General features: G+C 42.5%; 1 protein-coding gene across 1 annotated transcript in view; it reads left to right on the forward strand.

Annotated features, from left to right (window-relative positions):
• LOC129831466 (nuclear factor of activated T-cells, cytoplasmic 1-like) overlaps positions 1–24,392 on the forward strand; it is a 62,951-nt gene extending 38,559 nt beyond the window's left edge. Inside the window, exons 8-10 of the mRNA XM_055894872.1 lie at positions 1,398–1,530; positions 8,660–9,265; positions 22,564–24,392. Coding sequence (XP_055750847.1) covers positions 1,398–1,530; positions 8,660–9,265; positions 22,564–22,619 — 795 coding nt within the window. The 3' untranslated portion in view covers positions 22,620–24,392. The remainder of the gene's footprint in view (positions 1–1,397; positions 1,531–8,659; positions 9,266–22,563) is intronic.
• Positions 24,393–25,390: the final 998 nt, after the last annotated feature.

Below are 25,390 nucleotides of genomic sequence, written 5' to 3' on the forward strand. Positions count from 1 at the left end.
TGTGAATAATTGTATGATCAGACCTATTTTAACTTCTCCATCTCGGCTATGTCACTGTTTAGTCTAGGGTTAGTCATATAGACAAATTTATTTTGTGACGGGAGTTACTCAAATTAGGTATACGGTGTGCAATTGAAGATGTCATTGCCGATTAACTCAAAAGTTTTTTGACAAACAGAAAAGTAGTGGTTGTAGCGCAATAGCAATCTGGTAGGAATGTGAACGAAAAAATTATGAATTAATGTGTATGTTTTTGTTTTTGTTTCTCTCAATAACTACCTCCCTGCTAACGTTCTTATTGTTTCCCCCCCTCACTATAAAATAAATGTTGCCCATGGTCCCTAGCTTCCCAGACACAGTTCACGACTGAAAGTATGATAGATTAAAACAGTAAACTCTATTTTGACCCTTTTTCATTAACTAGTCCTCTGATGTATTATCAGGGTGGACCAGGCTAGAGCGGAGTGAAGCCGGAGCATGCTACGCAACAGAAGTGCTTCATCTGGCTTCACTTTAGTTAACGGCTGTACTGATTTAATATCAAGTGTGTCAGGCCTCACCTGAACCTGTCAGGGCCAGCCTTCCTCCAAAGCCTAATGCCAAGAATAAATAACTTCCAGTCTGGCTACTGCTCAGCACCTCCATCAGTCTGCAATAGATTGAGTTAAACTCCAGACATGGATTCAAATTCTATTCAAATTCATTTCAAATACTTGAGCTGGGCTTGACTGAGCTTTCCTGGTGCAATGGATCCAATAAAATTGTCTCAAAACTGCACCAGCACCAGTCCCACCCATTAGGCACTCCAGGTAGGTTAAAGCAAACACTACAAGTATTTTAATGATTCCAAATAGTATTTGAACCCAGGTCTGTAAAACTCCATGCAGCGTAGCACTGTTGTCTCGTCACAGACTGAGCTGAACCCGATCACACACGTTCAGTTCTGGCCTGCATTCACTTCGTAGACAGCAGGGAGCAGTGCTGGGGGAAATGAAACATCTGGATACTCCCTGGATGAATTTATAGTTACTCACCATAAAAACAACCGTGGTTTACTGTCTAAGCTTACCTCACGTACGGGCTGCCACTGTATTCCCCATCTGGACTGGAGTATCACATGCACTCCATGAATGGGATATAAAATGACAGTACAGAATAAAAGGGCTGTTGTGCCAACACAATAAAAGCATGATTTAAAGACAGACACCTGATGGCTAACCTGCGACACATCTCAGATGTGTCCTTGGTTCGCAAAATCCATCTTTTAAAATATCTGATCATTTTTGTGTGTCTGAATGTATGTGTAACTAACAGTCTCTGTGTGCATCTCTGTGCCTGTATATGGGTCTCGGTTGTGTCTCACTATGGGTGGCATTGCCTTTGACTTTGCATTGCAGACATCTCTTCGCATTGAAATCCCTCCTTATCGGAACCAGAGGATATCCAGTCCTGTTCAGGTGAACTTCTATGTGTGCAATGGCAAGAGGAAAAGGAGCCAGCCCCAGGGATTCACCTATGTGCCTGCCAATGGTAAACTCTCTTTCATTCCCTCTGTCTCCGTCTCTCTCTCTCTGTGTCTCTCTACCATCACCCTATCCCCTACTCCTCTTTTTGTCTATCCTTGTCCTTTCATATCCCAGACCAATAATACAACTTTAAGCACCAATTTTTACATCTGAAGAAAAGAACACAAACATTCTGTATTCCCTCTTTGTCTGGTGGTGTTCAAGGGTGGAACAAAGTGATCGTTTGAGTTATTCCCATTGTAAAAAGGCACCTCAATAAAATCTATTCTTTTCCATACCTGTATCTATAAGAACACATGGAGTGAACTGCACCAGGGTGGAGAAGGGATATGGGAACGCTGTGTTATTTGACTAGCCAACCTGTTGCCAGACTAAATGAAAAAGCCACACCAGCTCCATTGTAAAAAAATAAAAATAAAACACTTCTAATTGTAGCCGGCTTGGAACTAGCTAGCATCCAGTGGGTGGTTCAAAGCTCTGATTTAACTGCGGTCCCAGCCCTGTATGTGGGCACTGATGTGGCTCAGTCTCTGTCCCCTCTGAAAGTGCAGCATTGTCCTCAGCCTCGGGTGAGAGTCAGAGAGGGGAGAGAGAGGTGACATTGGGCCTGGTCAGTATCTCTTAAAGGGTTAGACTCTAGAGTCTCTTCACGAAACAAGCAGTGTGGTCTGTCACATTTGAAGGAGCACAGCACTATGTAGTATATTGAGTAAAACCGTTTTTTGTGTGTTTTTGAGAGCGCAGTCATTTATTTCAAGTTGTAGATCTCAGTGAGGTACAGTATGAAGCTTCTGCAGCAGCAACATATTTCATAATGCACATTTGTGACTCGTTTCAGGATACTAGGTGTATGTCTTTTTTTTTTTTTTTAAATCTTTTGTTGGCAGAAATGTCAATTGGAACATGTGAACTTTCATGTGCCTTAATAACAAACGTGTATTCCATCTGTAAATATGAATGAAATTGTTGAATTACAAGCCTAGTTGGTTTAGCAAAAGAAAAAGCCAGCAACCCGATTGGCTGAGATAATGAGTGGGCTGGACATTCCAAGAGATGAGTTCAGATTGGTCTGCCGTGTAGCGGGCTTCTTTCTATTTGAGCTGGTCAGTATGTGTAGCTTTTTTTGAAAGATATCATGTAGTAGAACTGCATAAGTGTTGCTCTCCACTTTCTGGAGGACTGAGTTTATGAAATCAGTGGAATTAGAATATGATAGCTAAGGAGATGGAGAGTCTCCAGATTCTTTTCTCTATATATCAATGATGTCGCTCTTGCTGCGGGTGATTCCTTGATCCACCTCTACGCAGACGACACCTTTCTGTATACATCTGGCCCTTCTTTGGACACTGTGTTAACAAACCTCCAAACGAGCTTCAAAGCCATACAACACTCCTTCTGTGGCCTCCAACTGCTCTTAAACACTAGTAAAACTAAATGCGCGTTCTTCAACCGTTCGCTGCCCGCACCTACCTGACGAGCATCACTATTCTGAACGGTTCCGACTTGTGGACAACTACAAATACCTAGGTGTCTGGCTAGACTGTAAACTGTCATTCCAGACTCTCCTTCCAGACTCGCATCTCCAATCCAAAATTAAATCTAGAATCGGCTTCCTATTTCGCAACAAAGCCTCCTTCACTCACGCTGCCAAACATACCCTCGTAAAACTGACTATCCTATCGATCCTCAACTTCGGCGATGTCATTTACAAAATCGCCTCCAACACTCTACTCAGCAAACTGGATGCAGTCTATCACAGTGCCATCCGTTTTGTCACCAAAACCCCATATACCACCCATCACTGCGACCTGTATGCTCTCGTTGGCTGGCCCTCGCTACATATGCGTCGCCAGTCCCACTGGCTCCAGGTCATCTATAAGTCTTTGCTAGGTAAAGCTCTGCCTTATCTCAGCTCACTGGTCACCATAACAACACCCACCTGTAGCATGCGCTCCAGCAGGTATATCTCACTGGTCATCCCCAAAGGCAACATATCTTTGGCCGCCTTTCCTTCCAGTTTTCTGCTGCCAATGCCTAGAACGAATTGCAAAAATCGCTGAAGTTGGAGACATATCTCCCTCACTAACCTTAAGCATCAGCTATCTGAGCAGCTTACCAATCGCTGCAGCTGTACACAGCCCATCTGTAAATATCCCATCCATCTACCTGCCTCATCCCCGTATTGTTTTTATTTACTTGTTTGCACACCAGTATTTCTACTTGCACATCCTCATCTGCACATCTATCACTCCAGTGTTAATTTGCTAAATTGAAATTTCTTCGGTACTATTGGCCTATTTATTGCCTTACCTCCTTTCTCCATTTGCACACACTGTGTATAGATTTTTCTATTGTGTTATTGACTGTACTTTTGTTTATCCCATGTGTAACTCTGTGGTGTTGTTTTTGTCGCACTGCTTTGCTTTTTCTTGGACAGGTCGCAGTTGTTATTGGATAGAAAACACTATCTAGTTTCTATAGCCGTTTGAATTATGTCTCTGAGTGGAACAGAACTCTTTCTACAGCGAAATCCATGACAGGTTTTGCGAAGGTCTGAGAGCGAAGCTCTGATCTCAGTTCAGTTTAAAGGGGTGTGTATATCCTATGGAACGACACGAACTGCACCCGCCTTCCCCTGGATGTCAGTAACCAATGAGAAGTGGAATGGGCTTTCTGCGTAGCTCTCAGAGGTTATAAAACACCAAGGAGTGAGGTACGCCATCTTTTCGACGTTGAACTTTATGCAGAGAGAGACCCCGGGATGCCATTTTCGAACGCTTAGTAATGAACTTTAGATATATCAGTCTGTAATTTAATTTGATATAGGTGTTAGAAACATCATAACGAAGCTATTTGAAACCGAGTTATATCAGATTATGCGAGTATATTGCTATTTTTCGGAATGTCCTCAGTATTGCGTAATGAGGATTTGGACACGTTAGCTAATGTTAGCAATTGTTAGCTATAGTTAGCTGCTATATCAGAAGTTGAATGCAACGTTTTACAACCAAGCAATGATTCTTTTGGACAAAAGTACCACTTGGCCAAGATTCCGATGGAAGCTCGTCGAAAAGTAAGAGCTATTTATGATGTTATTCCATTTTTATGTGGAAAAATGTAAACTCAATAACGGTAAATAGTGACGCCGTTATTGCGGCACTAGTCTGTCTGTAACGCACACTGTATGTCTAGTAACGTTAATTTTAAAAATCTAACTTAGCGGTTGCATTAATAACTAATGCATCTTTCATTTCATGGCCAACCTGTATTTTTTTTGTCAAGTTTATGAATAGTTTTCGATAAAAATAGTTGTATTATCATGATGCTGCCGGGCAGATTGCTTGAGTAGTTGGACAGTATTTCCATTGTGTAAGCACGATTTGTGCCGCTAAATATGCACATTTTCGATCAAACTGTATATGTATGTTGTAATGTGATGTTACAGGAGTGTCATCTGAAGAATTCTGAGAAGGTTAGTGAAAAAATTTATATATTTTGGCGATGTTTACGTTATCGCTCTCTTTGGCTAGAATCAATGCTCTGGTAACGTTTGCATATGTGGTATGCTAATATAACGATTTATTGTGTTTTCGCCGTAAAACACTTAGAAAATCTGAAATGTTGTCTGAATTCACAAGATCTGTGTCTTTCCATTGCTATGTGCTGTGTATTTTTAAGAAATGTTTTATGATGAGTAAATTGGTAATACAAGTTGCTCTCTGTAGTAATTCTAGTCGCTTTGGTGAGATTTGTGATGGTGGCTGAAATGGCAAACTATGATTTATACCTGAAATATGCACATTTTTCTAACAAAACCTATCCTATACCATAAATATGTTATCAGACTGTCATCTGATGAGGTTTTTTCTTGGTTAGTGGCTATCAATATCTTAGTTTAGCCGAATTGGCGATAGCTACTGGTGGAGAGAAAAAATGGTGGACAAAGAAAAATGGTGTCTTTTGCTAACGTGTTTAGCTAATAGATTTACATATTGTGTCTTCCCTGTAAAACATTTAAAAAATCTGAAATGGGGGCTTTATTCACAAGATCTGTATCGTTCATTAGGTGTCTTGGACTTGTGATTTAATGATATTTAGATGCTACTATTTAATTGTGACGCTATGCTAGCGATGCTAATCAGTGTGTGTGTGTGGGGGGGGGTTGAGGCTCGTTTATTCAGCACTTTTGAAATGTACAGAGACAGAATTCAGAACATGGGCCGTTCTTACAGTGTTCTACCTGTACACCAAGTCAGAACCGCAGGATAAATAAAGGGGACATATAAGCAGACGATGGAAGCTCTTACAATACAAAATTATTACATTTCTCAAAAACATGTGCACCACCAAGTCAGAACAGTAGGCGAAATTAAGAGGTGAAAATAGACCAAATTATTAGGGTCAGCTACTAACAGCTTACTACACTTATTATTACTTTCTTAGCTACAGTATACATATCTACCTGGCATATTACATAATTTATGCAGCAGCATACAATACATTTTTGAACTTACCTTGTTGTGCTTTGTTCACTTAAAGTTGGCGCGGCGGTCCTTCGTGGGCAAACTTTGTCATCAAAGTCTGGCATTCTCTGGATTTATGGTGCTTTCAAGACAACTGAAAAAAGGTTGAATCATGATGATGTCAGTGATCTTCAGGTCGTAGCTCTAGAAAGAGGCAAGAGTTCCCAGTTGTCTTGAACTCACTAAAGTCAGATTTTGCAGTTCCGAGTTAACAGTTGTTTTGAGCGCGGCACAAATCATGCTCATTGACAGCATGGCCAATGTTGAATGCTAATAATTTTAAACTAGGAAAAGAGACCCTTAATCTTAGACTTGTGACCACACAGCCTCTCTACTGAATAGCATGTTAATAATTGCTTTGCAAAGCTTGCAGTTTGCCACTGATTCCTTCCAAATCAGTCATTGTTGAATTTGCGATTTCCAACTTGTGTAATGTTTTTGTATGAGCACCAATACGTTTTATCTATAATTTCTCTTCATTATGTCTCTTCATATGACAAGGATTAACAAGGATTTGCCAGTAGATTGTCAACTTGATTCATGATGACGACTGCTAGCTGAGATTTAGAAAGTATGAGCTACCGTAGATATAACGGTAGCTACTGTGATTTGACGTAATTTATCTGTGACCAATGACCTTGAGCCTTCTTGGATGGGCACTTCTATTGTATATCTATGGCAGCACCCAAGGGGTTTGAATTTTCAAGCTTTACCCTTAAACTTTGCAGTGATGTAGTGTCCCCATGAGTGACAGAACACTGAGCCAATCACACTGAGCCAATGCTATGTATTTTCTGCTGACTTGACCTACCACCACAGAAAGCACTGAGGTAGGCTGAAACACCTGTATTTTGGAACTGCCTTACTCAAAAAACAAAAGAGACAATGTTTGTATGCGGCTTTATTAACTCAGTGATGAAAATACATGTGTTATGCATGGAACTTTAGACAAACTTCTCCTTAATGCAACCACTGTGTCAGACTTCAAAAAAACTTTACCGAAAAAGCACACCATGCAATAATCTGAGTACAGCACTCAGAGCCCAGCAAGCCAAAGAGATATCCGCCATGTTGTGGAGTCAACAAAGTCAGAAATAGCATTATAAATATTCACTTACCTTTGATGATCTTCATCAGAATGCACTCCCAGGAATCCCAGTTCCACAATACATGTTTGATTTGTTCGATAAAGTCCATAATTTATGTCCAAGCACCTCCTTTTGTTCGCGCGTTTAGTACACAATCCAAACTGACGACGCACTGGCAGGTCCAGGCGAAAGTTCAGACGAAAAGTCATATTACAGTCTGTAGAAACATGTCAAACGAAGTATATAATCAATCTTTAGGATGTTTTTATCATACATCTTCAATAATGTTCCAACCGGAGAATTCCTTTGTCTTCAGAAATGCGATAGATCGCAAGCTACCTCTCATGTAAACGCGCATGGCCAGCTCGTGGCACTCTGCCAGACCTCTGACTCAATTCCCTTTCATTCCCCCCTCCTTTATAGTAGAAGCATCAAAAAAGGTTCTATAGACTGTTGACATCTAGTGGAAGCCTTAGGAAGTGCAACATGACCCCATTTCCACTGTATCTTGGATAGGCAAAGAGTTGAAACACTACAAACCTCAGATTTCCCACTTCCTGGTTGGATTTCTTCTCAGGTTTTTGCCTGCCATATCAGTTATGTTATGCTCACAGACATCATGCAAACAGTTTTAGAAACTTCAGAGTGTTTAATATCAAAATCTACTAATTATATGCATATTCTTTTAGGACAGAGTAGCAGGCAGTTTACTCTGGCCACCTTTTTATCCAAGCTACTCAATACTGCCCCCTTGTCCCAAAGAAGTTAATGCCAAAATAACATGCAAAACAGGCAAGCCCATTTTTTGGCAAAAATGTGGGGCTCAAAACAGTTGGGGCTCTGCCCCACCTGCCCGGAATGACGGGTCGCCACTGCCGTAGTGTAAACCAGCCTTTAGTCTTGAAATCTTTGGTTGTTTAGTATATGTCATCACATCTGAATCCTTAAAGAGATGGCCAGGGTTAAAGCTTAAGAGGGTTTGAATGATGCTGAATAGGTGTACCAAAATATTCATTGGCCATTTTTTCAAAATTGAGGTTACAAGTTTATTAACTTTCAAAGCAGAATTACTTCCCTATTGTTCCTCAACTGTAGTGTATGATATACAATGTTCTAGCTCTGACTATATTTTTATCCAATGTAAAAAAAAACACAATTTCAAACTTTGCTACATAATACCGAATCAAGCCGATCGGTCACATTTACAGGATACTAGTGCTTGGGTCAGATCCAAGGAAAATAGGCCTTTTTATTATAGAACCAGCTGGAAGTCTCTTGTGGTGATGATTCATCCCTTTTTTTCTTGTAAAAATATTTTCAGCAGGGTGGGAGCGCTTAGGCCCAGACACAGAGTCTCATTGATGAGAGTGTTTGTTTGTCTGTGGGTATCCTAGCCACAAACCCACTCACTCACTCACTCACTGACACTTGCTCACTCTCTCACCCGCTCACGCTCGACAGGAGATCGAACCGGATGTTTATACATTTTCTCTTTTTCCTCTCCTTTTTCTCATTTGTTCAGTTCCAATGATAAAAATGGAGCCGCATGATGACTGCGACCCCCCTCAGGTGTGTCCCAAGCATTGCCCTGGCCTGGCGCTACACCCCAAGCCCTACTACACTCCACAGGTGATGACCTCCATGATACCCACAGAACTCCGGCCGTGCATGGGGGGTGCCTACCCCGCTTGCCAACAGAGACTGGGAGGGAAGCCTTCCTCACTGTCCTCCTCATCCTCCCCCAGCACCAGTCCCAAACTGCATGACCTGTCACCCACCACGCCCTTCTCCAAGTGCCTGTCAGCAGGCCCATCCCAGTCTCCGATCCCACATGTCTCCATTATCCAGGAGACTCCTGGACGCTACCAGCCACAACCTGTCCTCTACCCACCCAGTAGTGCCTCATCCTCCCCAGGCTCGCAGCCCTCTACCCCTGGCACCAGCGGTCCAGAAGCCCCATTCTCCCCCACCCACTGCCTGACGCCGCCCCAGCCCATCAGTAGCTCTAGCCCAGTGACCGAACAGCTACCCAAAGTGCCAGAGAGAGGCGGCCGCTCGTCGAGCCCCACGCTGGCTATCAACATCAAACAGGAGCCACAGGAACTGGACCAGATGTACCTAGATGATGGTGAGTTATTAATCATACACCTCTCCAGATGATCCTATTGCATTGTGGATCACTGTGACAATCAAAGCCACTATTGAAACATACAGTAAGTCATATTCTTGTCATATGGTAAATTATTTATTGTAAAGCCAGGTGCTTAGAAGTTACCTAAATGCACACTTGATATACAATACTATGTTATTCTACTCTCTTTTACTATTTACAGCAATTGCCTTCTCGTGAACTTGGTGAGAAAGGCTTTTATGATTAACACCCTCTGGTCCTTGTCCTCCCACTGCTATCAGCTGACTAGAACAGGCATTTACAGTTAAATCATAGAACCCTGGTAGGTCTGTGATGGAAATATTGTACTTTGAACCCCATGAATAATGGCCAGGCCTTTTAAAAGCCCTGATAACATAAACATCTCTCCTCCTCTACCTCTTTTATTCCTCCCAAGTAGACTGCTAGCTGGGGATTTTTAGAAACCCAGAATTATGATCTCACTGGTCTAGGATTCCAGCATTCACCATCTCTAAGGGTTCTGGGCTGTGTGCTGCTGATTTGAAATACATGGAATACATTCTCTTCCCTGGGGTTAGCTAGACAACAGTGCTGCCTGTCCCAATATCAATCACTTGGAGGAAACCATCCTTCAGAGCTGGAGATGTGGAGTTGCTAACCAGCAGCTATCAGCAGCAGTGAAATTAGAGTTCTTTGACCAGACCCCACCCCCCACTGAACTGAGCTCAAATGTTGGGCTGGGGCTTCCTGGCCCTGGTGGATTGGTTATTATGCTGGCGCTACGGTCCAACCATTCTCATGGTCCCCTTCCTGCTAACAGTCTGGGTAAATAACACACTGACTGAAGCTCTGTTAGCCTGCTCTGTCTGTCTGGGGAAAATCGAGCAGCAGAGCTCATGCTGTGGTAGGTTATTTACATTGCTCATCTAATAATCATGTCATCACTAACCACATTTATCAGGACTTGTGCTTCTCTTGTATACTTAGTGAGCAATGGTGGATTTGGACCAGGAGTGGTATACTTGGACAGGATGTGAGAACAGGATGTGAGTTTCTGAGGAGAAAGGCCTCCCAATTACACAGTGTATTTTGGCAAATAGGATTTTTAGAAACACTAGGTGTTCCAATCAAATGTGGCTTCTCACTTCAGCAAATGTTTTTGGCACGGTTACATGTGGATTTGTATTTTATAGACTCACTCAGGTGTGTTGTTATGTTAATTCATTGTCGACCATACATGTTGAAGCCCACATAAACAAATAGAAAGGGTTTTATTTTGTGCAGAGAATCCTACTGTCCATGGGCTAGTAACTTATTTGATTCAGCACTAACAGGAAATTTGATTTGTGAAAATTGTCATTAGAGTTGGCTGCTGAAGTCATGCTTCCTGGATTTGTATTATTTTAAAATGGTGAGATACAGTAGATTAAAGCATGGGTTCTCAAATGTTTTACTTGGGCCCCCCATCCAGCATTGGGGAACATCTCACGCACACACGTCTATTTCTATGGGCACAAGCATCATTCATGACACAAACGGTTCACACCCCTTTTGTTGGTGGAGAGAATTTTGCAGGTTTAAAGTTTATTTCCTGTAATTATACACATTTTGTGATGGGGTTCAAAGAAAATCGTGCAGTTTTACAAAACATTTTCTGCCATTCTATACATTTAGCTATGTTTAATGTCTAATACAGCTAAATCTATGGGCTACATTTTATTAAAACATTTGATAAAAATAAAAGTTAGCTGATGTGGGGCTTGCTGATCTGGACATTTCTGACAGATTATAAAGAGCTCTCTAAGGTATGCAATGACTAACATGACAAGAGGAATTGATGATGCACTACCCAATTTCGAAATTGAACCTTGTGCGTTCCAACTATTACAACTTTCAAGAGTAAGTTTAATACCGGACTGCGTTCCTTTAGAAAAAAAAATATATATATACACTACCAGACAAAAGTTTTAGAACACCTACTCATTCAAGGGTTTTTCTTTATTTTTTATTTTCTTTACATTGTAGAATAATAGTGAAGACATCAACACTATGAAAAAACTCATACGGAATCATGTCGAAACCAAAAAAGTGTTAAACAAATCAAAATATATTTTATGTTTGAGATTCTTCAAATAGCAACCTTTTTGCCTTGATGACTGCTTTGCACACTCTTGGCATTCTCTGAACCAGCTTCATGAGGTAGTGGAATGCATTTCAATTAACAGGTGTGCCTTCTTAAAAGTTAATTTGTGGAACTTCTTTCATTCTTAATTCGTTTTGAGCCAATCAGTTATGTTTTGACAAGGTAGGGGTGGTATACAGAAGTTGGTCCTATTTGGTAAAATACCAAGTGTTATTATTAAGGCAAGAACAGCTCAAGTCCATCATTACTTTAAGACATGAAGGTCAGTCAATGCAGAAAATTTCAATATATTTGAAAGTTTCTTCAAGTGCAGTTGCAAAAACCATGATGAAACTGGCTCTCATGAGGACCGCCACAGGAAAGGAAGACCCAGACATACTTCTGCTGCAGAGGATAAGTTCATTAGAATTACCTGCCTCAGAAATTGCAGCCTAAATAAATGCTTCACAGAGTTCAAGTAACAGACACATCTCAACATCAACTGTTCAGAGGAGACTGTGTGAATCAGGCCTTCATGTTCGAATTGCTGCAAAGAAACCACTACTAAAGGACACCGATAAGAAGAGACTTGCTTGGGCCATGTAACATGAGCAAATTTGAGATTTTTGGTTCCAACCCCCATGTCTTTGTGAGACTCGTTGTGGTTGAACAGATCTCTGCTTGTGTATTTCCCACTGTAAAGCATGGAGGAAGAGGTGTGGGGGTGTTTTGCTGGTGACACTATCTGTGATTTATTTAGAATTCAAGGCACACCTAACTAGCATGGCTACCACAGCATTGTGCAGTGATACGCCATCCAATCTGGTTTGGGCTTAGTGGGACTATTCTTTGTTTTTCAACAGGACAGTGACCCAAAACACCTCCAGGCTGTGTAAGGTCTTTTTGACCCAGAAGGAGAGTGATGGAGTGCTGCATCAGATGACCTGGCCTCCACAATCCCCCGACCTCAACCAAATTGTGATGGATGGGGATGAGTCACACTGCAGAGTGAAGGAAAAGCAGCCAACAACTGCTCAGCATATGTGGAAACTCCTTCAAGACTTTTGGAAAAGCATTCCAGGTGAAGCTGGTTGAGAGAATGCCAAGAATGTGAAAAGCTGTCATCAAGGCAAAAAGGTGGCTATTTGAAGAATCTCAAATATAAAATATATTTGGATTTGCTTAACACTTTTTTTGGTTACCACATGATTCCATATGTGTTATTTCATAGTTTTGATGTCTTCACTATTATTCTACAATATAGAAAATAGTAAAAATAAAGAAAACCCTTGAATGAGTAGGTGTTCTAAAACATTTGACTGGTATTGTGTGTGTGTTTATACAGTGGAGAGAACAAGTATTTGATACACTGCCGATTTTGCAGGTTTTCCTACTTACAAAGCATGTAGAGGTCTCTACGGAATCTAAAACAAAAATCCAGAAAATCACATTGTATGATTTTTAAGTAATTCATTTGCATTTTATTGCATGACAGAAGTATTTGATACATAAGAAAAGCAGAACTTAACATTTGGTACAGAAAACTTTGTTTGCAATTACAGAGATCATACGTAGTCCCGTGTAGCTCAGTTGGTAGAGCATGGCGCTTGCAACGCCAGGGTTGTGGGTTCGTTTCCCACGGGGGGCCAGTACAAAAAAACGTATGAATGTATGCACTTGTAAGTCGCTCTGGATAAGAGCGTCTGCTAAATGACTTAAATGTAAATGTAATACGTTTCCTGTCGTTCTTGACCAGGTTTGCACATACTGCAGCAGGGATTTTGGCCCACTCCTCCATACAGACCTTCTCCAGATCCTTCAGGTTTCGGGGCTGTCGCTGGGAAATATGGACTTTCAGCTCCCTCCAAAGAGTTTCTATGGGGTTCAGGTCTGGAGACTGGCTAGGCCACTCCAGGATCTTGAGATTCTTCTTACGGAGCCACTCCTTAGTTGCCCTGGCTGTGTGTTTCGGGTCGTTGTCATGCTGGAAGACCCAGCCACGACCCATCTGCAATGCTCTTACTGAGGGAAGGAGGTTGTTGGCCAAGATCTCGCGATACATGACCCCATCCATCCTCCCCTCAATACAGTGCAGTCGTCCTGTTCCCATTGCAGAAAAGCATCCCCAAAGAATGATGTTTCCGCCTCCATGCTTCACTGTTGGGATGGTGTTCTTGGGGTTGTATTCATCCTTCTTCTTCCTCCAAACACGGCGAGTGGAGTTTAGACCAAAAAGCTCGATTTTTGTCTCGTCAGACCACATGACCTTCTCCCATTCCTCCTCTGGATCATCCAGATGGTTATTGGCAAACTTCAGACGGGCCTGGACGTGCGCTGGCTTGAGCAGGGGGACCTTGCGTGTGCTGCAGGATTTTAATCCATGACGGCGTAGTGTGTTACTAATGGTTTTCTTTGAGACTGTGGTCCCGGCTCTCTTCAGGTCATTGACCAGGTCCTGCCGTGTAGTTCTGGGCTGATCCCTCACCTTCCTCATGATCATTGATGCCCCACGAGGTGAGATCTTGCATGGAGTCCCAGACCGAGGGTGATTGACCGTCATCTTGAACTTCTTCCATTTGCTAATAATTGCGCCAACAGTTGTTGCCTTCTCACCAAGCTGCTTGCCTATTGTCCTGTAGCCCATCCCAGCTTTGTGCAGGTCTACAATTTTACCCCTGATGTCCTTACACAGCTCTCTGGTCTTGGCCATTGTGGAGAGGTTGGAGTCTGTTTGATTGAGTGTGTGTACAGGTGTCTTTTATACAGGTAACGAGTTCAAACAGGTGCAGTTAATACAGGTAATGAGTGGAGAACAGGAGGGCTTCTTAAAGAAAAACTAACAGGTCTGTGAGAGCCGGAATTCTTACTGGTTGGTAGGTGATCAAATACTTGTCATGCAATAAAATGCAAATTAATTACTTAAAAATCATACAATGTGATTTTCTGCATTTTTTTTTTAGATTCAGTCTCTCACAGTTGAAGTGTACCTATGATGAAAATTACAGACCTCTGCATGCTTTGTAAGTAGGAAAACCTGCAAAATCGTCGGTTTATCAAATACTTGTTCTCCCCACTGTATATATATATATACAGTTGAAGTTGGAAGTTTACATAAACCTTAGCCAAATACATTTAAACTCCGTTTTTAACAATTCCTGACAAATAAACCTAGTAAAAATTCCCTGTCTTAGGTCAGTTAGGCTCACCACTTTATTTAAAGAATTTGAAAAGTCTGAATAATATTAGAGAGAGTGACTCATTAATGCCTTTTTTTCTTTCATCACATTCCCAGTGCGTCAGAAGTATACATACACTCACTTAGTATTTGGTAGCATTGCCACAATAAGTTGGGTGAATTTGTGCCCATTCCTCCTGACAGAGCATGTGTAACTGAATCAGGTTTGTAGGCCTCCTTGCTCCCACACGCTTTTTCAGTTCTGCCCACCAATATTCGATAGGATTGAGGTCAGGGCTTTGTGATGGCCACTCCAATACCTTTGACTATTTTGTCCTTAAGCCATTTTGCCACAACTTTGTAAGTATGCTTGGTGTCATTGTCCATTTGGAAGACCCATTTGCGACCAAGCTTTAACTTCCTGAATTATGTCTTGAGATGTTGCTTCAATGTATCCGCATAATTTTCATTCTCATGATGATATCTATTTTGTGAAGTACACCAGTCCCTCCTGCAGCAAAGCACCCCCACAACCTGATGCTGCTACCCCCGTGCCTCACGGTTGGGATGGTGTTCTTTGGCTTGCAAGCATCCCCCTTTTTCCTCCAAACATAACGATGGTCATTATGGCCAAACAGTTCTATTTTTGTTTGATCAGACCAGAGGACATTACTCCAAAAAGTACGATCTTTGTCCCCATGTGCAGTTGCAAACCGTAGTCTGGCTTTTTTTATGGCGGTTTTGGAGGAGTGGCTTCTTCCTTGCTGAGTGGCCTTTCAGGTTATGTCGGTTATTACAAAAGTATCTATATCCACAGTAAAATGAGTCCTATATCGATAGGACTCATTTTACTGTGGATATAGATACTTTTGTACCTGTTTCCTCCAGCATCTTCACAAGGTCCTTTGCTGCTGTTCTGGGATTGATTTGCACTTTTCGCACCAAGTACGTTCATCTCTAGGAGACGGAACGCGCCTCTTTCCTGAGCGGTATGACGACTGCGTCATGGTTTTATACTTGCGTACTATTGTTTGTACAGATGGACATGGTATCTTCAGGCGTTTAGAAATTGCTCCCAATGATGAACCAGACTTGTGGTGGTCTGCAATTTTTTTTTTGAGGTCTTTGCTGATTTATTTTGATTTTCCCATGATGTCAATCAGAGGCACTGAGTGTGAAGGTCGGCCTTGAAATACATCCACAGGTACACCTCCAATTGACTCAAATGTTGTCAGTTAGCCTATCAGAAGCTTCGAATGACTTGACATCATTTTCTGGAATTTTCAAGCTGTTTAAAGGCACAGTCAACTTACTGTATGTAAACTTCTGACCCACTGGATTTGTGATACATGATGATGATCTGTCTGTTAAAAATTATTGGAAAAATGACTTGTGTCATGCACAAAGGAGATGTCCTAACCGACTTGCCAAAACTATAGTTTGTTAACAAGACATTTGTGGAGTGGTTGAACAACGAGTTTCCAACCTAAGTGTATGTCACGCACTGACCATAGAGAGCCTTTTTATTCTCTTTTGGTTAGGTCGGGGTGTGACTAGGGTGGTGTTCCTATCTAGGTGTTTTATCTCTGTTGGCCTGGTATGGTTCCCAATCAGAGGCAGCTGTTTATCGTTGTCTCTGATTGGGGATCATATTTAGGCAGCCATTTACCCACTGTGTTTTTGTGGGATCTTGTTTTGAGTTAGTGAAAGGGGATTCATCAGAGAATATTACTTTACCCCAGTCCTCAGCAGTCCAATCCCTGTACCTTTTGCAGAATATCAGTCTGTCCCTGATGTTTTTCCTGGAGAGAAATGGCTTCTTTGCTGCCCTTCTTGACACCAGGCCATTCTCCAAAAGTCTTTGCATCACTGTGCATCACCACACGGCCAGGTCTCTGACCTCCTCCCTATAGTCTGTCTCATCGTTGTTGGCTGTACCTAGTATAAGTCCGACACCTTTGTTCATTCATAACACATACATAAAGGCTTAATGATGTAAACACAAATGTATTAACACTTAAGGAATGATCACTAACAGCTAAAACAAATAAACATTAAAGATATGTTTAAACCATACATTTCCTTTTGTTTTAACATTTTTTAAACAATACACATACAAATTCAATTGAAAAAAGTACAGTAATGCAATTACATTGTACAGTAGTTTGTCCCTGAGCTGGCGGATCAATGATAGATCAGCATAGAAAGTTAGCAGATCTGTTAGGAAATACCTTTGTCATACAATCTGGATAAGGCCATTCCTGTGCTGTGTCAGTGTCAGGCCCTGACCTTAGAGAGATGTTTTATTTCTCTATTTGGTTAGGTCAGGGTGTGATTTGGGTGGGCATTCTATGTTTTCTATTTCTTTGTTTTTGGTCGAGTGTGGTTCCCAATCAGAGGCAGCTGTCTATCGTTGTCTCTGATTGGGAATCATACTTAGGCAGCCTTTTTCCCACCACATTTTGTGGGTAAGTATTTATTTTCTGTGTGTGTTTGTGTGCGCCACGGTTGCGGTTTGTTTCTGTTTACCTGTTCTTTTTGTGAAGGTTTCGCTATGATTAAAAGAAATGTGGAATTACATGCACGCTGCGCCTTGGCTCATCTATGACAGGGAGTTTGAAGACAGTGAACGTGACAGAATTACCCACCACAAAAAGACCAAGCAGCGTGCGCCAACTTGGAGGACGAGCTGGACCGGGGAGGAGATATTTGGCAGGGGACAAGACCCGGTCACGGAAGCCCGAGAGGCAGCTCCCCCCAAAACATTTTTTTTGGGGGGGGCACACGGGGTGATTGGTGGAGTCAGGGTTTAAACCTGAGCCAACTCCCCGTGCTTACCGTGGGGAGCATGTGACCGGTCAGGCACCGTGTTATGCGGTGACTCCAGTGAGCATTCACAGGCCGGTGCGCCCTGTGACAGCGCCCCACATTTGCCGGGCGGAAGTGGGCATCCAGCCAGGACGGGTTATGCCAGCTCTACACTCGAGACCTCCAGTGCACCTCCACGGCCCAGTGTATCTGGTTCCACATGCCAGGCCCCCAGTATGTCTCCCCAGCCTGGTAAGCCCTGTGGCAGCTCCACGCACCAGGCTTTCAGTACGTCTCCTCAGTCCGGTGAGACCTGTTCCGGCTCCACGTACGAAGCCTCTAGTGATGATCCATGGCATGAAACCTCCAGTGATGATCCATGGCCCGGAGCCTGTTGTGATGATCCATGGCACGAAGCCTCCAGTGATGATCCATGGCCCGGAGCCTGTAGTGATGATCCATGGCACGAAGCCTCCAGTGATGATCCATGGCCCGGAGCCTGTAGTGATGATCCATGGCAAGAAGCCTCCAGTGATGATCCATGGCCCGGAGCCTGTAGTGATGATCCATGGCACGAAGCCTCCAGTGATGATCCATGGCCCGGAGCCTGTAGTGATGATCCATGGCACGAAGCCTCCAGTGATGATCCATGGCCCGGAGCCTACAGTGAAATATCCATGGCCCGGAGCCTACAGTGAAATATCCAGGGCACGGAGTCTCCAGCGCCGGTCCCCAGTCTGGAGCCTCCAGCGACGGTCCCCAGTCCGGAGCCTCCAGCAACGGTCCCCAGTCGAAACGACAATAATGCTGACACTGGGATCAAACAGAGGAAACAGAAAGATATAGGGAAAGCAATCAAAACGTGAATGAGTCCAGGTGAGTACAATGAGCGCTGATGCGCATAATGATGGCGACAGGTGTGCGTAATGAAAGGCAGCCTGGTGCCCTCGAGCCCCAAGGAGGGAGAGCGGGAACAGGCGTGACAGTACCCCCCCCCCCCCCCCCCAGGGGCGCCTGGGCGAGCCTGATGGGCTGGCCAAGGCATGGACGCTGGACAAGCCGGCTGGGGCGTAGAAGCCCGACAAGCTGGCTGGGGCGTGGGAGTCTGGCGATCTGACTGAGGCATGGGAGCCTGACGATACCGCTGAGGCGTGAAAGCCTGACGATCCCGTTGAGGCGTGGGAGCTCGACTGAGGCGTAGTAGCCTGACGAGCCGGCTAAGGCATGACGGGGGATGGGAGCCTGCCGACCCAACCGGGTAAAGGAAACCTCTCGAGCCAGCTAAGGCGTGAGAGCCTGGTGAGCCAGCTAAGGCACCATTTGCGGCAGCAGCACGGACCCGATGTCACCAACAAAACAAAAACCTCCCTGATGCTTCGTATAGTAGTGTCAGCATTCTGTAAGGATTGACGCTGGAGACGAGAAGCAGGTACAGGGAGTGAACATTTAAAAACCAAAGTAATCCAAACGTGAAGGAGTCCAGTTGAGTCCAATGATCGCTGATGCGCGTAATGATGGTGACAGCCGTGCGTAATGAAAGGCAGCCTGGCGCACCCTCGAGCTCCAGAGAGGGAGAGCGGGAGCAGGTGTGACAAATTGTGAATAGAGTGACTGACTTAGTTTCTCTAGCCATGCAGAGTCATTGTTTTCCACCATTCCTTCAATAACCGTCCTTGCCATTCACACAAATTCCCATCTGGGGTGTTTGGACAACACATCGTTTTTCTAAATGTCTCTATCACCAGATTCTGTATTCAACATCATCAAAGTAAGCAGATCCACATGCTACTGATGTTTGGTACGGGAGGCAATTTTTTGTGTTATGCTGAGGGCAGGGAGCCTGAGTCATCCGTAAACATACACAGATCAACGGCTAGAGTTTTTTAATTAGATCCCTCACATGAAATGTAGCAACAGAATGAAATGTAGTCCATGGCAACGTAAGTATACAGACAACAATATGGGCTCAGTGGGGGTAAACCATGTTTTCTGCTTGTAGTCAGTAGGTCAGCCTGCTTTTGCAGAGTCAGAACAGCACTGATTCAGAGAAGGGGACATTGTACTTGCTACAGCACTGTAGAGTCTTCCACCAATATAGTTGGTGTTAAACTCAACACTTAATCTTAAATAATCAAATCTACATTTTGATTCATGTAAACTTCTGTCAATGTGTTTTTACAGATTTAATCAACTTTCTTTCTACACTGAACAAAAATATAAATGCAACAAGTAATGTGTTGGTCCCATTTTTCATGAGCTGAAATACAAAATCCAAGACATTTTCCATGCGCCCAAAAAGCTTATTTCTCCCAAATGTTGTGAACAAATTTGTTTACATCCGTGTAAGTGAGCATTTCTCCTTTGCCAAGATAATCCATCCACCTGATAGGTGTGGCATATCATTAAACAGCATGATCATCACACAGGTGCACCTTGTTCTGGGGACACCTTTCTTGCTGACAAAGACTAAGAAACTTAATGTGGTGCTCTCAATGTAAGATTATGCTGAAAGTAAACTATGCACTTTGTATGTATCAGAAAATGTCATGATGCATATTGTACCGATACCTCAATATAGCTAAAGATGTCCTAATATAGTACATTTTCCACACTGTTGAAAGAGACCTTGGACTATTCCCAATCAATAAGATTGAAGATCTGTGCTTCAGATGGCAAGTCTGCTCTTCACAAAAGCCCCAGCTCTCATAGCACATACCTTATTCATATCTGAAAGATGGGCTTGGAAAACCGTCTGTTGGTGATGTTTTACGCAGATTAAACTGTAGCACTGAGGTGAACCATTGGAAACTGAATAGTCATCCATTTTTTCTAAATACCATATAATGACAGATCAAGAAAAGGTGATTTAATGCACCTGAATATAAATGTTTTAACTCTACTGACAAGTATCTGCTCTTGCCAAGTTACTCATGAAGTCGTAGCACATTGAAATACACCCCTGTCCTCAACGACACATTATAGGTTCAGTGTGTCTGTGTTTTTATGTTTCTATGACACAAGCGTGTGAGAACTCTACTCCTTCATTTAGCCAACACTCCGATCCTATTTCTTTATTAATAGCAGTCAATCAGCTGACCAAACACATTAACTTTGTCTCGACAACTTAATGGCTCAGATTCAGAGGGAAGTTTTGTACTGTACTCTGTAGCTAAAATAAAATAACTTCACTATTTTCAAAATTCTAGTGATTTGCCTTCGAGATCCCTGTACATGTTATGGAATACCTCTTTAGTTATTTAGTTTAGTTTATTGGTTGCTTATGTGGTTTTAATGTTTCACATTCAGCTGTCAAATTAGTTGGACCTGCACATGATTTGGACCACAAAGACTTCCATGTTAACACCTCCGGGGTTTGTCCTCTGAGACCAGCCAAACACTGCAAGGCACACCCAGCCACTCTTCTTGTGGAGGGAAGTGAAGGAAAAACGCTGAGAGGAAGTGGCTGTGTCAGTGCTGGGTCACACAGGGAACAGCTGCACCGCACAACTTTAAATGAACAAGCACCACTCCATTGTTTGGAGGGAATCTCACATTTCCAGGTTGCTTTTCCAGGCCCCAGCTCCTGGCTGCGGCGGGAGCGAGCTAACGCCTCAGAGCCAGTGTTCGGTCAGAGGGAATTCCTCTGTAAGCTTGTGCGCTTGGCTTCCGCTGCCAGGCTCCAGGGGTCTTCCTCTCACCCATTTCCTATATGGCTGCTCTCTGCTGGAGCAGTGAGACATCCTGGGCCTGTTGCTAGATCTGAGTCCAGGAGGACCTGCTGCTGAGGCAGTTAGAGGCTCAGTACCAAATAACACCCTATTCCCAATATAGTGCAATACTTTTGACCAAGGCCCCAAAAAAGAAATAAAGAATATATCAGGCATTTTAGAGCTCCTCAATCAGGCATCTGTGTAAATGTAAAAAAGTGCCTTGTACCATTGACCCATTATCCTATCATCGTCATAGGAAAATAATGTATTGTTTTTATACAGACACTGAAGCAACTATAACACAGCTGAAGGGATGTGGTCTTATAAGTAATAAAGTGGCATAGCTTATTCTAATACAAAGGAGACCCTTTCTTACTACAAACTCTTGGTTTTTCAGGTGTTACCAGATTGTGAAATATTTCCAGACTCCTCTATAGAGCTGATAAGGCTTGCCAGAAAATCAGCACTGTAAGGGAGAGCAAGGTCCTCCTGGTGAGCGGTTCATGGTGGACTCCTCAATCAAGATGGCTGCCATTGCCATCTTCTTCTTGATCAGAAGGCCCACACTGGCACATTTATTGTTTGTTTATCTCCAGTTGGTCCCTTTGGTGTTTGGTCACTTCCTCCCATCAGCCAAAGAACACAGCTGATTAAAGGGGACAGGGCTCTTCAAGTGTGGGAACACTGAAAGAGTGGCAGTAGGCTGGAAAAGAGGAGAGACAAGTGCATTTGGATCTTTTGTAGAGGGCAAGAAGCTGCCTCCTCTCCAAACCAAACCGTCTGAGACTGCTGTTCATCTGTGTTTACATGGCTCCATTTAATTTGCGCTGTTTGAACAAATGACTATATTTTTCACACTGAACGCATTGAACGTATTTTTATTTATTTTTATCCCCTTTTCTCCCCAATTTTCGTGGTATCCAATCACTAGTAATTACTATCTTGTCTCATCGCTACAACTCCCGTACGGGCTCGGGAGAGACGAATGTCGAAAGCCATGCGTCCTCCGAAGCACAACCCAACCAAGCCGCACTGCTTCTTTAACACAGCGCGCCTCCAACCCGGAAGCCAGCCGCACCAATGTGTCGGAGGAAACACCGTGCACCTGGCCCCCTTGGTTAGCACGCACTGCGCCCGGCCCGCCACAGGAGTCGCTGGAGCGCGATGAGACAAGGATATCCCTACCGGCCAAACCCACCCTAACCCGGACGACGCTAGCCCAATTGTGCGTCGCCCCACGGACCTCCCGGTCGCGGCCGGCTGCGACAGAGCCTGGGCGCGAACCCAGAGACTCTGGTGGCGCAGTTAGCACTGCGATGCAGTGCCCTAGACCACTGCGCCACCTGGGAGGCCCGCATTGAACGTATTTTGACGTATTACCTGCTAAAACACCTATAGCTCTCAAATACTATGAACTCTACCGGAGATGCTTTGATGTAGATTGTGAGATATTGACATCTTTCTTCTCCTTTCTTCACAGTTAATGAGATCATCAGGAACGACCTCTCAAGCATCTCCGTCCAAAGTCATGCGTAGCACCACTTTCATTATGGACACAGAAGGACTGAGGGGGAAGAAAGAGGAAAATACCATACCAATAATTTTTACATCATCTGCATGCTTGGACTATAGTCTGCCCAAAAACCAACTATGTGGAACAAACAAGAGATTCAGCATCCTGAAGATCAGAATCCAATGTGTGCCTTTCAGAAGGTTCCGTTTCAGAGGATTTTCCAGTGTACAGAAATTGAAAATGTAATTAAATGGCTGACCTCTTAGAAAAAAATGTATGTAGCACCGCCCCCTTCCAGGCTCAATCCCAAGAAGTATGCTTTTCAGTTGACCAAGGAGTGTTTTTTAACTTCTGTCTGCAGATATTGTAAATTATTGAATGCCTAAGTGTGTGTTTTGTGTACAGAGCTTCAAATTGCATTCTTGGCTTTACAATGAGATAATTTCAGCCAAAAGAAGTGCCTTTGACTGGAAGTAAATGAGTATAGGGAAACTAACCAAATTTGAGGTCACATTTTTTCATTCATGGTGAGAATTAAGCACTTGTTCACACTCACCACTGATAGCTTTACTTGCATGTTACATTTGACTGTTGATCTGTTTTGTACAGCTTTGTATGTTTGTGGCTTGAGTCATCTCTTCAAGTGGCCTAAGGACTTAGAAATGGCATCTACATTGAGTCCTTGAGTATAGCGAATTAAAAGCACATGCCTTGAAAAAGACAGAGACCTCAATCTGTTCAGGTGTATATTTATTTTAAGGAAATAAAACTATGGCAATGCGTTGCTAAGAGGATTTTGAAGATATTCAACCAAGCTAGTGCCTTTTGCAAGTACCAGTGCTGCCTCTGTCCTGTTAGAACAATGGAATGTTTGCATTTCATATTCTTGATTAGCTAATAGTCAGTTTGTGATCGTAACACTGTTGCTTACTGGCTAATGCTTGATTTGCATATGCTTCATATGGTTGCCATATGCTAATTTAAATGTATTGCCTTTACATAGTTGTTACATAGTTGTGTAGTTCTTGTCTACAAGATACTAAGGGAAAGAATTATGCTTGAAAACTAAGTGAATGGGAAAGAGCAACTGATGCAGGTTTTCTCCACGCTAATTATGCCATCCCTGAAACTCAGTTTTGTTAGGTTTGTTTTGCTGGTACAGACAGTGGGGGAAGCTGATAATACGTACATTAGCAATACTTATTTCACTGATATGAACGGAAAGGAATCATCACACTTTGGTTAAAATTGTAAATTCTAAAATAATACCTTGATACCTATGCAGTATGCAGGTATAGCCTTTGTCTCTCAAAGAATGTATGCATTTAAGATTGTAATAGGAAAAGGTTTGTCTCTTCTGCACAACTATTTAATCCGAAGAATAGGTAACAATTGTGAAAAGCAATACATTCTCAAAAACCTCAGAGATGAACGTATGTATTTATTCTTATAGCATGTATTCTGTTTATTCAAGTGTTTCATGTTGCTCCTCATATTACCAAATGGTTAACTGTATAATACACTGCAATACCAATATTCCGTTTGTAGAATGCACTATAGCTAGACTGAATACGTGAAACATTTTTTTTTTGCTTTATACTTCCAGCTTTGATTGTATCTTTAGCTAGCACAAGTTCCCTTATTAGAACTGCATATGTTTATGTGTATTTATATTAAGTCTTAATCCACAAACTTAAAAGCCATAGAGCCATGTTTACTGAAAAATAACAATTATATTGTTCAGATATGTAGATTAATTGTTCAAAGTTTTTTTGTGGGCTCCAATTCTGCTTCATGCACTGTCAATAAATACTATTTTTTGAATTATAGTCTCAATTATTTGCATCAAATAATGTGCATACGTGTAGTTTAGCTTTTACAAAGTTATCTTTAGTTAAATAATTATACACTCATTGTCATATTTAGTATACAGTACCAGTCAAAAGTTTGGACACACCTACTCATTCAAGGGTTGTTCTTTATTTTTACTATTTTCTACATTGTAGAATAATAAGGAAGACATCAAAACTATGCAATAACACATATGGAATCATGTAGTAACCAAAAAAGTGTTAAATATTGGCAGCTTCATTAAATTGTACCTGCAAAACACCAGTCTCAACGTCAACAGTGAAGAGGCGACTCCGGGATGCTGGCCTTCTAGGCAGAGTTCCTCTGTCCAGTGTCTGTGGTCTTTTGCCCATCTTAATCTTTTATTTTCATTGGCCAGTCTGAGATATGGCTTTTTCTTCACAACCCTACCTAGAAGGCCAGCATCCCGTAGTCGCCTCTTCACTGTTGACGTTGAGACTGGTGTTTTGCGGGTACTATTTAATGAAGCTGCCAGTTGAGGAATTTTGAGGATGGTTGAGGTCGTCTGTTTCTCAAACTAAACACTCTAATATACTTGTCTTCTTGCTCAATTGTGCACCGGGGCCTCCCACTCCTCTTTCTATACTGGTTAGAGACTGTTTGCACTGTTCTATGAAGGGAGTAGTACGAGATCTTCAGATTCTTGCATGGTTCTTGCATGCAATATATTGCATGGAATAGCCTTCATTTCTCAGAACAAGAATAGAATGATGATTTTCAGAAGAAATATATTTGTTTCTGACCATTTTGAGCCTGTAATTGAACCCACAAATGCTGATGCTCCAGATACTCAACTAGATAAAAAAGAATGCCAGTTTTATTGCTTCTTTAATTAATCAGAACAACAGTTTTCAGCTGTTTTAACATAATTGCAAAACGGTTTTCTAATGATTAATTAGCCTTTTAAAATTATAAACTTTGA

Source organism: Salvelinus fontinalis, chromosome 32 (genome assembly GCF_029448725.1).
Source record: "Salvelinus fontinalis isolate EN_2023a chromosome 32, ASM2944872v1, whole genome shotgun sequence".
NCBI classification, from domain to species: Eukaryota; Metazoa; Chordata; class Actinopteri; order Salmoniformes; family Salmonidae; genus Salvelinus; species Salvelinus fontinalis.